Source organism: Seriola aureovittata, chromosome 15, assembly GCF_021018895.1.
Source record: "Seriola aureovittata isolate HTS-2021-v1 ecotype China chromosome 15, ASM2101889v1, whole genome shotgun sequence".
NCBI lineage: Eukaryota > Metazoa > Chordata > Actinopteri > Carangiformes > Carangidae > Seriola > Seriola aureovittata.
In genome coordinates this window covers 9,264,514-9,280,812 of record NC_079378.1, presented here as the reverse complement: position 1 = coordinate 9,280,812, position 16,299 = coordinate 9,264,514, and the positions used below count along the sequence as shown (strand labels likewise).

At 38.9% G+C, this 16,299-nt stretch overlaps 1 protein-coding gene across 2 annotated transcripts; it reads right to left on the bottom strand.

The window, feature by feature from the left end:
- Positions 1–136: 136 nt before the first annotated feature.
- Positions 137–12,673, bottom strand: LOC130182861 (sodium/hydrogen exchanger 6-like). Of its 2 annotated transcripts, none has more exons than XM_056398040.1 (16): positions 12,262–12,673; positions 11,393–11,592; positions 10,605–10,682; positions 10,328–10,404; positions 10,067–10,179; positions 9,837–9,942; positions 8,184–8,310; positions 7,666–7,807; positions 7,440–7,528; positions 5,894–6,007; positions 5,326–5,437; positions 4,524–4,677; positions 4,386–4,416; positions 4,172–4,260; positions 3,752–3,857; positions 137–3,563 (listed from the first exon to the last, which is right to left on the bottom strand). In XM_056398040.1, exons 1-16 carry the CDS (start codon positions 12,536–12,538, stop codon positions 3,243–3,245), a joined length of 2,136 nt encoding a protein of 711 aa, XP_056254015.1. In that variant the 5' UTR covers positions 12,539–12,673; the 3' UTR covers positions 137–3,242. The 2 variants fall into 2 exon arrangements, with proteins under 2 accessions (XP_056254015.1, XP_056254014.1); XM_056398039.1 differs by having other exon boundaries at positions 7,666–7,771; positions 8,169–8,310; positions 12,262–12,672.
- Positions 12,674–16,299: the final 3,626 nt, after the last annotated feature.

Genomic DNA, 16,299 nt, shown 5'->3' with positions numbered 1-16,299 from the left:
TCATACTTCAGCAGATGCAGTTTGCTCAGTTGTCATGGAGACAAATCATGACAAATGATCAGTTAGTAGCCTTACAGTAAAGGGCTTCATAGGGACATAATTTAGGGACTGCATAATTTAAAAGAGAAAAGACGTGTCAATTTCACGAGTTGTTTTTATTTATTTCCAGTACACTCGCAAGATGTCTGACTTAGAAGACACTGTTAATAACTTGAGGACTACACAGGGAAAAAATCTATTAAATATGAGATTATTTTTCCCTTCAACGTAAGTTCACATTTTAAAAACATTCACATATAGGCCTATTGCAGGTGTACTTTTCACAAATATAACTGTCATGTACAGTTTCTACAAACAGCAGAAACATAGTCTAACATTTTCAGGTTTTTAGTTGTGGCTGCTATTGTAAGGTTACAACTGTTTCTTCAAAATTCCCATACAAACAAAGTTTTATGGTTCAAATACATTTAGCAAACAAATGAAAATCAAAGAGTACTTTACTAAAAGAAAACAAATGCAAATTCACTCATGTTCATTTGTCTGGGTGATTATACAGACACCAAACCTCATATTAAGAATACTGCTTGAAGATCATGTTGATACAATTAAAACAAACATTTTCACATTTAAAAATATAATTTTGACCAGGAATTATTTTCTACCTCAGTCATAAAAATTTGCCTTGCTATGTTAGATGGGCCTGCTCAGCAGAAAACAGAACAAACAAGGATCTAAGGAGATAACATGGTGCAAAATGCCTCTCATTGAGATGGGAACAAAGTAGACGAGCCTAATTGCCAAAAAAGGTGCAAAACCGACAATTTATCAGTAAAAAGTCTGTGTCATCCTCCTGTGTACTACTATTATATCTTTCCCTTCACCTTCAAATTCAAATTGAGTTCTTAATTGTTTCATTTAAAAAGCCACATGTACTTTTTTGACAAAGTATACAGTTTCCAAAAGTACACAAAAAGATTATATCTGACAAAATATTAAGAGTTTTTTTTCCATTAATTAGTATAATATTTTAGTTTGCACTGTTTAAGACAAATATTAAAATGCAGGCACTCGCCTAATGGCCTAATTATACTGGGAATACAATATATAACATCAAAGGGTTTAGTGTCATATAAAAACCAAAAAGATCATCTTACTTCACATTAGCAAATCAAATATGTACAAATCTACATTAGTTAATTCAATTTATGAATAGGCACTTTAATTCAGAACAGTTCAGCCAGCCCTCAGTCATCTTTGATGATACAACATCACAGAGACATGGCAGTTTTTTTTTTTTTTTCATTTAAAGATGATTAAACCAGATGACGACAGAAAACCCAGAAAGACATTAGCCCTAATAACCACAGCAGTTGATTTGGCCAGATCAGCCACACACTCAGCCTCAGCCCCACACACACACACACACACACACACACACACACACACACACACACACCACACACACACACACACACACACACACACACACACACACACGTAAAACTCACACACAGGGAAGCTCTAGTTTCCGAGTATAAAGTACAAGCGTCTGCTACAGTATGGGAAGGAGATATTGTTTTAACATGCACACACTGTAGAGGACGACAAACTCCTGGAATGAACATCCACCTCCCTCGTGACTTCCCTGCTGTACAATGTACCTTCAGTGGGAAGAGTCATAGTGCTTTTTAGGAAAAGGTTCGCAACAACAGCCTTTCGTCACCAAGCAGTCCTATTAATTAAAAACAGGGCAAGATAATCATTAATGTCACACTACAAAATAACAAATAAATAAATAAATAAACAAAATAAATCATTACATAAATAAATCATTTTGTGTTAAATAAATAAATCAATACGTAAAAAGACCGATTAAGAGGAGAAGATGCAGGCAGTGCTAAAATTTAGGATAATGGAGATGCTCTGGACACTGTCGTGAAAACAGTTTGAGTTTTTTGGTTGTTTTTTGGCCTTATTGTATTTACAGAGCCTTAGAGCTGCAACTAAAGTTTATTTTCATTAATCCGACAATTATTTTCCTAAATAATCAATTAATTGTTCAGTCTATGGGATTATTGTTCTCTAAAAAAAAAAAAAAAATAGTGAAAAATCCATTTACATTTTCTCCAAGTCCAGGGTAAATTCTTCAATTTGTTTTGTCCAACCAACAGTTCAAAACCCAAAGATGTTTAATTCACTGTCATAACGAAAAGTAGCAAATCCTCACATCTGAGAAGCTGAAACCAGAGAGTGGTTGGTATTTTTGCTTGAAATATTACGATATAAGAGAACTGATCGCATGACTGGAGTGTAAAAATGGTTGCCAATTAAGTTTCTGTCAATCAATTAATAAATTAATCTGCTAACTGCTGCAGCTCTACCTACGATCTTGTAGCAAATATTTGATGTCTTTTAAAGTTAAAAACCCAGTACTCTCATCACAAGTCTCAATGTCCTTGCCTAGTTGCTACCTCCAATCAAAATCCTTGGTTTCACCCCTTTGAACCTTCTCCACCAACTGAGCCGGAGGCAAACACACGGGATGCAGGAAAAGATAACTCAGTTAGTGAGATTAGTAATATAACTGTAGTCTAAATGCTCTTTAATAGCAACGAATTGTCATAAGTAGTACCAGAGCAAAGTGTCAGGGTAACTGTGAACTGCCCTAAATGTTAGATACTGTAGGCCGTCATACAAATACAGAAGCTAGACAGATACAGGACCTTTTGTCAGGAGCAACTTCACCACATTGAAAAGTGTAAACTGCATATTAAACTGTTTTAGGGTTTGCCACGCACGGTCAGGGTGTTTGGGGCTTTTACAGAGCATAGATAACAGCACTGGCATATTGCCACAGTAGTACAAACATAGGAGCACATACTACTGCCCCATTTTTTAGCCTCAAATACTGGCTAAATGTGCATCTCACCTGATTTAAGTTAGTAAGCTTGAGGTGCTCTCGATTTACAGTACCTTACCTTACATACAGTGCATTCGCATTCAGGATTACAGTAATCCACCTAAATGGTGAGTTAAATCAAACACGCCTCAAGTTTGTCAGAAAGCTGAGACTATTTTAAAAATGTTAAGAGGGGAAAGGTGGCAGCGTCAACATGGGACAACAACAGTTTGACATTTCAATCAAAAATCCAACCAAATCAACTAACAGATTGTTTTCTTGTGAAATCAGCTTAGATGATTTGAGATTTTTGAAACAAAACATCCTGACAGTGCAAGCCGTCTTACAGTCTGTGTCTGCGAGGGTCAGAGCGTGGCGGGGAGGGCGGCGGGGGCAGGGTGACGGTGGTCGGGGGCTCCACTGGGTCGTCCATCGGCAGGACCAGACGGGTGCCCCTGATTGCAACCTCATGCTCCGCCAGGGCGAGCTCGTGATCCAGACCCTCATCAGACGGGCCGCCCCCGATGCTGGCGGTGGAGCGTTTGCGGTTTATAGTGTGGGATCCTGATGCGTCTGTGCTGACGGTGACGTCGGCGTACATGGAGCTCACGTTGGCATCGTTCAGGATGAAGTCAGAGTCATCGTCATGGAGCGGACCTTCATTCTGGTGCATGGAGAGGGGAAAGGGAGAAGGCGGGGAAAAGCATGAGAAAGAAGAGATGAATGGGAGCAGCCAACTCCAGCACACACTGCAGGGTGTAATGCTGTATTTCATACGGTCTAAAAAGTTACTGTTTGGGCATTTAATGAAGAGACACTTCAACTTTATCGAATGATGTCTTATGATCAAACCTCATAGGCCTGTGGGCTGGTGAGGCATCGTGCCAGCGGTCCACAACAAGCAGGCAGAGTAGCAGTGAGAGGAGGACCGCTATGGGTCAGGAGAGGTTTCAGGTAGCTGGTGAACAAGCTTCTGTCAAGGACTAAACTATTTAAACACACTAACTTTCAATTAAACAACCTAATTAGTTAACAAACTGTCTGATGTCTTGGAAGATGAAACTATGAAACAATCAAAAATGATGTATGTGTTTTGAAATATTAAGGCTGTGGCTCTTTTATTAAGATCAGTAACACTCCTGTGCAGGGAGATCAAGTTACAACTGTATATTTCTTAAAGTTTATAAAGAGCACCCTCTGGTGTTCAAAGCTGAATTCAGCATCTACAGTTCTGAAGACAAGGTTTCATGTAATCCATGGCTCAAAGGATACTTGTGGTCAAAGTTATACCAGATCCTGAAGGGCCACGCGCTCTCGTGTTTGGTGTTCCTCCGCTGTGTCCCATCCAACACCGCAGAACTCTGTGAAGCACAACTCTTATATTTAGTCACTGTTTCATTAATTCAATGTTTTTTATTTGACCTGGAGTTAGCAAATTGACAATTCAACCAAAAACATGAGCCTCTAATGTGTAATGATCACTTACAGAGTTTTCTTGATCAGAGTCCACACCCACCCTAAAAGAGAAAAGGTAGCAACAGGGATTTTGACAGAAAGACCTTCATTAGTGCGGATGAAACACACACAGAGAGATAAACACATACAAACAGATGCACAGCCTTACGGTATGCTCATGAATGACAGCATGGGCATGGTGCCGCCGCCGCAGATCCAGACAGTGAAGAAGACAATGAGGAGGGTAGTTGAAAACATCATCTGACGAGCGTACGTCGCTGTGTCTCGGATGGAAAGAGCAAAGGTCATCGCCCCACGCAAACCTGGAGGAGAAGCAAGACAAAACAATGAGAGACTAAGACAGAGTTTATGTGTGAGAGGGGCCCACAGTGAGGCAGTGTGCAATTTTTCATTCATCATCAACTCAAGAAACACCTACAAAATATGTTTTTAACTCAGTAATTATTAATTACTGCAGTTATTTGTTGACTAGCTTATCCTGCACAGTCTCCTTAAGTGAAACACATACTCACATATGCATTTGTCGCCATAGCATGCTAATCAGTTGTATTAAAAAAAAAAAGTTGAACATATTTAGAAAATGTCCTGTGATTGGTTTAATTTCAGCATAATTACAGGAAATAACCTGTGGGTTTAAAAACTAAGAAACAATTATGAAAAAGACATGAAGGGGATTTCTATTTTTAAGCCTGTTTCAACAGTAAATGTCAGCTGACATACAATAGGGGCTGTTATTCATAAAAATACTGTGTGTGAGTAGGAGGGTTGTTGGTCTAGAAGAAGATTATTATCCAGGCCAATGGCTAATTTATTTACACTTCCATTGACAGTGTATTTTCATGGAACCACGTCCCAGGTGAGTAGTAGTTTACTCAATTTGGGTCCAAGCCAGAGAAACTTTACTCATCTTTACTGTGTAGAAAATAAGAGACCCCACAGACCTCACATACCTGCAAACATCATGACGTGCTGAAAGTTGGACCCGATCTTGTTCTTGCGGCCCAGGTTGAGCAGGAAGGACAAAGGGTAGATGTTTGCTGCTCTGCCCAGAAACACTGCCACCTATACCACGCAGGAAGGTCAAGGACACAACACATTGAAATAATGATACCGTTCAAGGCAGGTTGGAATGGAAAATAATCGTGGGTAGATGGTAGTTTGGAAATTCTGCCTCATGGTTGACTAATCTTAGTTTTAAATGTGTTCTCAATTTAAATTTGCTTTTCCTATTATTCTTGGGCTCCATGAAGCACAGAATAAAATAAGATGCATGTACTGTCAGTCCTTCATAAAAGTTTTGGTAATACTACTGCTAGCATTAGTATCATGATGTATTTTCATAGAATGACAGATAGAATTTTTAACTAATGCAGGCAAGTGAACATGTCATGGTTTAAAAAAAAAAACTGAGGTCATGTGGAACAATACGGTATGTCAGATAGCCACTCATCTCTGGAGCACCAGAAAGGCCTTGATTAGTTTGTGCGGCGCATCAACACCAGGCAGAGTAAAGGATACAAAGGCTCCAATGATGAACAAAGGGTTGAAAACATGTGACTGGAAGGAGAAGAGAGTCAGACCCATGTAGGAGAAGATGAAGTTCTCTGCCAGGAAGTTCAGCAGCTCAAACAACTGATGGGGGAAGAGACAAACAGATACACATACTGAAAACAAACAGGATGAAAACTGAAACTGAAAAAATTTACATAGCATTCATGTCACTTTGGGTAGGTAAGGTAACATGTGAATGTTTCTTGTAAACCATGCATTCACTGTGTTCATCAGATGACTCATGACAGCATTAGTGAGAAATGTTACATGTCTTATCAAATTTACGGAGAATAATGCTTATATTTGTGTGTGTGTGTGTGTGTGTGTGTGTGTGTGTGTGTGTGTGTGTGTGTGTGTTCCATCATAGCAAACCGTGGTTCTTTACCAGGAACTAGCACATGAGTAATTTCACAGTAATTTCGTTTGTATGCAGATTTTTATCCATAACCATGAAAGATGCAGTTGCCAAATTTAACTGGTGTGTAGTTGAGATCAAAATGACGGGCATAGTCGCTGGTGTGTGCTCTCTAGTTCTCTCATTTATAGTTTCCAATATAGAAAAATACATGTTTATAGTGCTACTAAACGGTAACTATCAATAAACTGTACTATTCAGCTTTATTTATTACCTCTAAGTGTAAAACTTTCAGAAAATATGTGAGGTGGATGTCCACATGCGCGGTCACTGTAAGGGCTCTAAATCTCATGTAAACCTTGCCCAAATGAAGACTGTGATATTTATTTGCAGTCTTTGAAAATAAAGTTACTGCCATAAAAACCAACAACAATTAGTCCACCATCACACAGTGCTACCAAAAGACATATGTGTGAACTTTGTCGGCATCTGCTTTTAATTTACTCACTAAAGTTACATTATTCTTAAAATCCTCAGCTGATGTCCCGAGTAAAACTAAGAGCATTGTTTGCATCAAGCTAACAGACTATTTAGGGTTATTTCCTAACCTTGAATCTTAGTTACTAGATATCCAGAGACATGTCTATCATGGTTTTGCTCAATCTCACTGCTGCTGTTGATAAAGATGACACAAGTTCTAGTTCAGATCCTATCTATGGTGGTAAATACAAACATCTTGCCCTGTCATGCTGCATTGCATTTATAAAAGGGGCAATATTGTTTAGGTTCTATATGCCGAAGCCAGATGACCCAAAGCTATTTGTACGAAGGACCAGCAGACCATCAGGTCTATCCGCTGTGTGCTTCAGTGAATAAATGACATCAGAGTGTGGATGTATCTGAACTTAATGCAACTTCAACATCCTGTCTTTTGAGTATTTCTTTTCAAGGCATTTCTCTGTTATTTGCTTTTATTCTGTGCTTTTCTTCAATTCTGTACCTTCTGCACTAGATTTTTTTTTTCTATGGAAATACAAATAACCTATAACATTGGTTGGACTAGTACTGGCAGTAGCACTATTGCAAAACGTGTTACAGAGCAATGATTAAAGCTGTTAGTAGATACAATGGGATGGGATCACTGTAGTTGCATTTCACCTGTTTGGTCCTGTCCTGAGATTCCGGGGAGAGATTGTTGTAGGTGTAGTGAGCCTGAGTGATCCCACAGAAGAGCACAGCTACCACACCTGAATAAAAACAAAGATCAACAGATTTAACTTAAATGTCACTCAGAACATATTAAATTATACTTTGGAGGAGGGGGTCAAAAGCTTTAAAAAAAAATCACTTTTGCAAATAATATTTTTGCATGCAGGAGGTGTACCTGTGAACCCGCAGGCCTCAGCCAACAGGAAAGTGCTCCAGGACATGAGAAAAAAGAGAGCCGTCTCCAGCAAGGGGAAGTCCCGCAACTTAGTGAACTTGGTCACGTGATCAAAACTGAACGTCAAGGAAAAAAACAAGAGCTGGAACACCTGCAGCCATGATATTTTTAAAACAGAAACACAGAGATAAGACAATCTGAGCAGATTAAATAAGACAAATAAATCTGTAAAAGTACAGAAGTACTGTTCTCTTTTGGTATGCATGAATAGAATTCAGGCTACATCCATATGGGCTTTTTCTTGTTTTAAGACAATTATGACTCCAAACTGCACATACAATGATTAAACAGCTGCAGTTTTAGATAGAATTTGGACGTCTGTTTTAATTCCTTTAGTATTACTCTGTTGCTGCTCATGCATACCTGTGAATATAAATTATTATATTCACATTAATTATTATCATTCAACATTATGTAACTGTAAGAACCAGGTGAAAGGATATGAGAGCAGTCATGACTCCAGTAGCCACTCCAAGAGCAAAGGATCCACTGAAGACACCCAGGAAGATGCCGAAGGATTTCAGCATAGCCATGGCCTCGAAGCTGTGGCTGTTGTCTCCCGCAGGCTGGTACGCCACAATGGAGCTGAAGGGCAGGTAGACATGAGTACACAGAAATAAAACCATTTTCATGAAGAAAGGAAATAGGCCTGTGTTCTGAGAATCCAGGAAAAGCAACGGGTCAAACACATGCTCAGATAAAGACACCAACGGAAATATCTTTGAAGATGGTAGACAAGCATCAAATTAAACCTGCAGAAACCCGAACCCAAATCCAATTCTGATTCTGTACATATTTAGCGGATTTTGGTTTCCCTTTAAAAAATAAAAGTAGTAACAAAGGCTTAACACACATGGATTGGAGTTGGGTTTTACAGTCATAAAAAGGGAAGAGGTTGGGGTCTTGCATGCTCTTGGATCTTGGATATCTCAACTGTATTTGACTGATATCCAATAAGAGTGCAAATAATTAACCAATTCAAGCGCTACTCCTTTATGAGAAGTACCACCCGAATTACCTCAAGACTAACAAAGCAGATCACCAGCACTAACATCCAGCAGTAATAAACCTTTTAGACACAAAATTTTCTAGTCATCTGCTCGTTCTGTAGAACATTGAGAAAAATGAAAAATAAGACTAGGAGTGGATATAAAGGGGCTGCAGAAGCTGTGGGGTGTAGGGGAGGGCAGTGATCATCGTAATGGATCATGTCTACACTCTAAATAAAAGATCTGCATCACATTGACTGACTTGAGATGATCAGGTTCTAACACTACAACTCTGCGATCACAACCACGCAACCAGCCCAACAACCAACCCACCCACCCCCCCACCCACCGGGGGCTCAATGTCTGGTTTTCTCCCAGCCATTCCTCTACCCCCTCGGGAAAGACTGGGCCATCATCTCCTGGGGAGTGCACAGCTCCAGCCCCTTGTCTACTCTGTTTCTCCAAGCGGAGGAGAACACTGCATACATACGTACAGGCAGGCGATGAATGACACGGGTGGGTGAAGGAAGGCAAGCAGTGAAATGACAGGGATCGATGTTAGTATGATTAGTGTTCATTCATGTGCAATGTACAACAGTTGAATTTGCCACAGTTAGACTCATTATAGTGCAGGTCAGCAACACATAACTGGGATTAAAGGTCAGGTTCACATTTTTTTTTTCAAATCTCTCTTAAAACAATACTGACTTGCCCCTATGCACATTTTAAAAGTTATTGGTCACTGTAATTGTTCCTCCTGTCCAGGTTATGAAAGAATCCCTTCCTAATGCAATACTAATTTAAGTGATGGGGGGATGAAATCCTCTGTGCAAAAATGATTTTTAACTGAAGCTAATATGAGACTTCAACAGTCAGAATCAGACCAAACAAGCTGGTATCTTTTAAAGTTTCAGTATTTGTAATGGAAAATTATTTTGTTTTACCATCCTTCAACTGCAGCTTAGCAGGGGAAAAAAAAGGATGAATTTCACAAGGAAATCCACTAACTTGAAGTCTCTAACTCAGACTGCTGAAGCCTCACACAAACTATCCTTTAACGTGGACCTACTGTTGCTTTGGCGAAGTGTGTGTATATTTCTGTAGCATGTAATCAGTGCTTACGAAGAGAGGACGATGGCCACAGCATCATTGAGGACACTCTCCCCAAAGAGTAAAGCATACAGGTCCACATCCACCTTGAGCTCATTGAAGATAGCCAGCACTGTCACTGAAATATGAAGGAGAAAAAAACACTGACGTGAATATTGTATAACACAACACAAGCCAGATTAAGCATTGTTATTGAATATATGGAAGCTGAAACGACTGAAAGCTAATATGACTCTACCTACCTGGGTCTGTTGCCGAAACAATGGCCCCAAAGAAGAGGCAATCAGTAAAGTAAAAATCTCCCGCTAGCTGACCCACAACTTTCATGAAGGAAACAAAGCCATACATGATCAACCTAGGAGGAAAGAAGGATGATGAAACATTTGCAAAACAAACTTATCAGATGAATCGAGGCAAGCAAAAGAGTCTGAATGTCAGGCATAATGGTAAAAACAAAACATCACAATGTCTGAGGTTATTTCAGAGACTACAAAATGACGTACCCAATAACAAAGCATGATACAACTGTTCCCATGAAAGCATATGCCAGGATGGAGCCAATGTTTCTGAAAAAATGTCTCTGAAACAGACAAAAACAGTTTATTAAAATATGAAAATATTCTTAAACTTAAACTTATTCTGTAGTAAAAACAACATATAATTTTAAATAATATTATGTAACTTGTGTAAAATCTTATTTGCGAAAAACCTGAATCTATATTTCCATTTGAATGTAAATTTCCATGAACAGAACATCATAAATCCCTTTGACTCTCTTACCCTTTTCAGACTGTAACCAGCGTGGAAGATGATGGGAGGCAGCAAAATGTTGAAAAACACCTCTGGGTCAAAGGTCACCTGAAGGCAGTAGTTATAAGAAGTTATACACCTATTTACAAAAAGTGCATTCCCCACAACCTGACACACCTTTCCAATATTCTTCAGAGCATATATTGTTTTGTTTTGTATGCAAACAAGTAAAGTTTTTACATTTTTATTGACAGAGATCATGTTTAGATATGTAGGTGCTATTCCACCAGAGGCTCCAGGCACCTAGCAACTAGTACATTACATTGATGCATCAAAAGTGCTTTCCATGTTTTTTCTACAAGTGTGTAATGTCGGATGTGGATTTTGGCGTCTGTCCATTGGTCAAAAAATTTCTTGGCTGATAATTGTCTGCCAGAAACTACAAGTAAAGCAACATGTGTGTATAATCAGTGACACTGAGCACTGCAAGCCCCAACCCAGAAGTTCCTGAATCTTAAGAAACTACTGCCACCTTAGCATGCACTTTTTGGGGGGGTAAAACTATCTCCCTGGAACTTAATTTAAACCCTAGTTCTTCTGGGGGAAACACAGGTAGGGGAGCTGAGTTGGAAAAGCACCTTACGTAAGAGGCTGTTTATCACACTATACACAGTAATATGGACAAAGCTCAACTGTATTTATCACAGAATTTGAAAGTTTTTTTATCCTAAATAGTTATTTTCAAACCCTTTTCAGTATATCCATAAAATATATTTTCAGTTGGCAACTTTATATGCTCCATCTGTTCATCGCCTTGCCTTTCTCAGCATCTCATCATCCTGAACTTGGTGCCCTTTGCTCCGGCTGACTTCCCCCTTCAGAGTGTACTCGTAGAACCGGCCGCTGACGTTGACCAACAGAGTAGCAGGGCTGGCGTTGACTGCACAGCTGAGGACCAAGTCACTCATGCTCTGGGGCACGTGGACACCAAACCGCAGGATCACACCCACCAACAGGCCTTCAGGGAGGAGAAGAAGGGCAAAGCAGTTAGCCACGGATCTCAAGTAAATATCCCTTGTGCACCAAAATAGGGTGAGGTTCTATTTAAAACACCTGCCTTGAATTATTTGAGTGTGCTACATACTTGAATTAGATTGGGGTCTTACAAACAACAAATATTAATTGGGCCAAGTTAATTATTCTCAAAGCAATAGCTTCATCAACACAGCTTCTCACTGCATGCTGGAAATGAATGACTGTGCAGGTGTCTGACTAGTTAAATGGGAAGAAGATATGCTTTTTTTCTAGCTACTATAACAAAAATATACATTTTCCCAAACACTTCAGCTGTTATCAATATTACATTATATTTCATTATTTAATTGACAGCTGACAGAATGACAAAACTCTAAAAAAGATCACCATAATCCCGCAGTCCTAAAACAGTTACTATTTATAATCGAAAGCACGCATAATACTGGATACATAATACTAATTTGAATGCGAACATCTCTATAGATGACTCACTCAGGGAGTTTCCCCCATGCACAATGAAACCTAAGCATAAGCTGTCAAAGTGAGCTTACAGGTCAAGTCTGAGGAGCTAACACCAAGATAGCCAGCTAGTATTAACGCTAAGTTAAATTAACTGATTGACATTATCGTTAGCTAACGTTGGTAGTCTTACCATAGATCATGGCGAGTCCTGTTTCGTGCAGGAACCTAAATCGCCGGTGTTTGAACAACCATATAGTTAAAATGGTGAGTGTTAAGAGCATTATGAATATGAGAAGATTGGCACTGTCCTGGCGATGGCTCTCCTCAGCCATCCTCTCAGTTGCGACGTTGTCCATTGCATTGCTCTCGCCTTGGCTCCCGACGAGCACGAATGTCAACAGAAAAGGCAACAACAGAAGCGCTTTTGACGGTTTAACACCAAGAGGGTGTCTTAGTGTAATTCCCATTTCGACTTTCTGTCAAACTGTTACATTTGTTGTTTAATTCCTTTCGGTTTTGTAGGGAAACTCCTGCTTGGACTAAAGGAGAGCAAATGACAGCTTCTTCCGCAGCCGTTATCAAAACACTGGGATTTCCGGTTCTTCAAAATAAAAGTCATCTCATGATTAGTGCTAGTCCCGTGAACAAAACAACAACACTACACCCAAAATGTTTTTGGGGGTTTTTTGTTCAATTTGTTTGTTTTGTTTGTTTTGGGGTTTTTTTTTTTTTTTAATCAAAGTAGCTACCTGTAAGCCACCTGTGAAATTTACTCTGATTACTCTGTTGTGGAAATCTTGCTGTGCTCTTATACTATAGCAGACAAATCCCCATTACAATAAGAAGACAAGTTGAAAATACTATCACACAAAAAACTTCCAGTTCATACTCAAAAACACCTCTGTGGTTGTCCAACCAAAGTGTCTCCAGGGCCACAGTTTGCCATGATGACACACACACACACACACACACACACACACACACACACACACACACACACACACACACACACACACACACACACACACACACACACACACACACAGACTCACAAAGTGAGAACAATAGCAGCCCTGCTATCATGGCTGGTAATAAATCACTCTCACAGTCTTAGTGTGATATTTATTTTACAAGTGGTTTGATTGTCTAAGACTTGACACTATTTGTGATATTTGACAAATGTAATATGATCTCTGTGGAGAAAATACAGTCTTTGTTTTGAGTGGCTTTCAACTCCTCCTCACATATTTTAATAACGGTCAAATAATGCTCATCTAATACTCATCCTCATGGTCATTGTATTGCGTTATAACTTTCTAGTTTTGGTAATGCCACAGAAGTATATTATACACCATGATCCACCTGGTATATCTAAAGATAGCATTTAGCACCACAAGGCTTTTATTCATCTTTGATGCAATATCAATATGGTTTAAGTATCAATCTCTTTGTTTTTCTAAAGGTAAAAAAAAATATTATTCTGACATTTCTGAGTCATTTTGATTTTAAGTCAGTATTTCATGTGACCGTGTAATTTTTCACTATTGATGAATAGCCAAAAGATTCGGACAACTGTGTGTGGCTACACAAAGACTGTGCATTTCAGATAGTTTTCTATGTGAAAACAGGAAAAAGAGCACTAAGATTACGGTCATTTTCACACATGTAAACAAGCAAACCACTGTTCAATTCACTGGAAATGAACTGAGATGAAATGATTGTAGCATAAGAGATCAAATGCCAAATTAAAAGATAGGTAGATCCCCTTTTTCTGATTTTGATACACTTACATGCATGTCATTTGAGGTAATTCTTCAATTAAGTTGATTTAACAATTTGTCGTTTGTCAGGTGGATGATGGTACACACATATAACATACCTACGCATGAAAGGTTCCACTTCAGTTAAAGGTATTTCTCAATCTTAATTTTGTAGCGGTTTCCTTTCACAGGAAACAAAACCCACAAACCCTTAACCGTGGAGCAGCAGACACAGAACATAATACACATATCAAGAGTCACATGACTTTTCTGTCATGTACAAACCATACCTGAGATCAAGTAGGCCATGATGCTACACATAGCCTACAGTGGCTTCAGAATATTCCGACCCTTCACTTTAATTTTGTTTGTTGTAGATTTTATTTTAAATGGATAAAATTACTATTTTTGTCTATCAGTCTAATGATCAGTCAATAATCCAGAATGGCATGTAATGTAAAAACATGTTAGACATGTTTGCAAAATGATTAAAAGTCAAAAACTGAAATCATTTGCAAAAGTATTCAATCACAAACTGCGGTCAGGTGCATCCTCTTTACTTTAACTATCCTTGAGCTGTGTCTACAAGTTGATTAGAGCCCACCTGTGACAAATTAAATTGATTGGACATAGTTTATAAAAGCACACACCTGTGTATACACAGTCCCACAATTCACACTGCATGTCAACACAAAAACCAAGCCACAAAGTCCAAGGAACTCTCTGTAGACGTGATATATGTTTTTTGAAAGTTGTATTTCTATATCTATTTTTTGATCTTCAAATGTATGGAAATTCTGTGTCAGCTTTGAGTGCTGTCATTTTGTGGTATTTATTAATCACAATTTGTAAATAAACTCCAACATAAAAAATTTGAATAGTATCATAAACTTTATTTCTTAACATGCACTGCTAAAGGAAAACAAAATACCTGTAAACATCACACATTTGAATAAACTTTAAATATCTCACACTAAGTAAACTATTCTATCTGGAGTAAACGAACTGAAGTAATTAGTGTTGAGTGCAGTGTTTTACAGTCTTTTGGGGATGAAGCCTGTTGGTGCACAGGATGATAATAATGATAATGACAATAATAATGAGGATACCTTCTATACAAATAATATAATAATGACATTTTCTTTTATCATTTCAAGAAAATTAATGGCTGTAATAATAGTAACTACGTAACAGAGGGCTTTTGAAAAATGACAATAATATGCTTAATTTTACTAAATGAAATAAAAAGTGTAACTTGACTTTCTATTTTTCTTCTGTATGGTTAACTCCAACAGTTAACCAAATATCTCAACCATTTTTATGATCAACATATAGACTGATAAACAATCTCAACACATTTTCACAACTGAACGGCTCTAACTCGTCCTTTAATCTGTCTTTCCCTCGCCATCCTAATTTCTTCACTTCTCCGACGGCGTCTCTCACCTTGTGTATCTCAGACTGGCTCAATGATTGGCTGAGTAGTCATGTGATCGGTGCCGTAAAGGCTAGAAAAGCTGCGCCAGTTGAAATAGAAACGCTCCGCCAAAGTTGAATAGCTCTCAATAATTTATAGGTCATACGTCCGGTTCCTAATAGGACGGCGTTTGGGTCCAGACAAGGACTGCTGTCCTCTTATTAGTGACCTCTGCGTTAGATGATGCATGGTGTAAAGTTACGTGAGCAAACGAAACGGTGTTGTCTTTCTGTGGCTGCGAGATCCTTTCGTTTCTAGTGACCGTGAATAGTTGTTATACTGGCCTACTAAACCATTTCCGATCTAATTTTCCACCACACTTAAGATGATCGTGTGCAGGTTTTGTAGCTGCAGCTTGCATGGTTGGACCGCGGTTGTTTGTCTGTGGGTTGGACAGTGCGTGTCCATGTTTGAGACACGCACATTGCGTAATCGAATACAAACGGATGCTGCTGCGTCGTCGTCGTCTTTAATGCGGTTCTCATCCAACGTTTAGGTGTATTACCGCCACCTACTATAGTTTTGTGGACACAAAACTTTAAACTACTTCCAGTTCATACTCAAAAACACCTCTGTGGTTGTCCAACCAAAGTGTCTCCAGGGCCACAGTTTGCCATGATGACACACACACACACACACACACACACACACACACACACACACACACACACACACACACACACAACACACACACACACACACACACACACACACACACACACAGACTCACAAAGTGAGAACAATAGCAGCCCTGCTATCATGGCTGGTAATAAATCACTCTCACAGTCTTAGTGTGATATTTATTTTACAAGTGGTTTGATTGTCTAAGACTTGACACTATTTGTGATATTTGACAAATGTAATATGATCTCTGTGGAGAAAATACAGTCTTTGTTTTGAGTGGCTTTCAACTCCTCCTCACATATTTTAATAACGGTCAAATAATGCTCATCTAATACTCATCCTCATGGTCATTGTATTGCGTTATAAC

Excerpts from the sequence above, each read along its gene's own strand:
- LOC130182861 (XM_056398040.1), bottom strand. The coding sequence starts at position 12,538 with ATGGGAATTACACTAAGACACCCTCTTGGTGTTAAACCGTCAAAAGCG. Across the intron at positions 10,405-10,604 it reads CTGGTTACAGTCTGAAAAGG|AGACATTTTTTCAGAAACAT; the intron begins GTAAGAGAGTCA and ends TGTCTGTTTCAG. Across the intron at positions 7,529-7,665 it reads TGAGGCCTGCGGGTTCACAG|GTGTGGTAGCTGTGCTCTTC; the intron begins GTACACCTCCTG and ends GTTTTTATTCAG.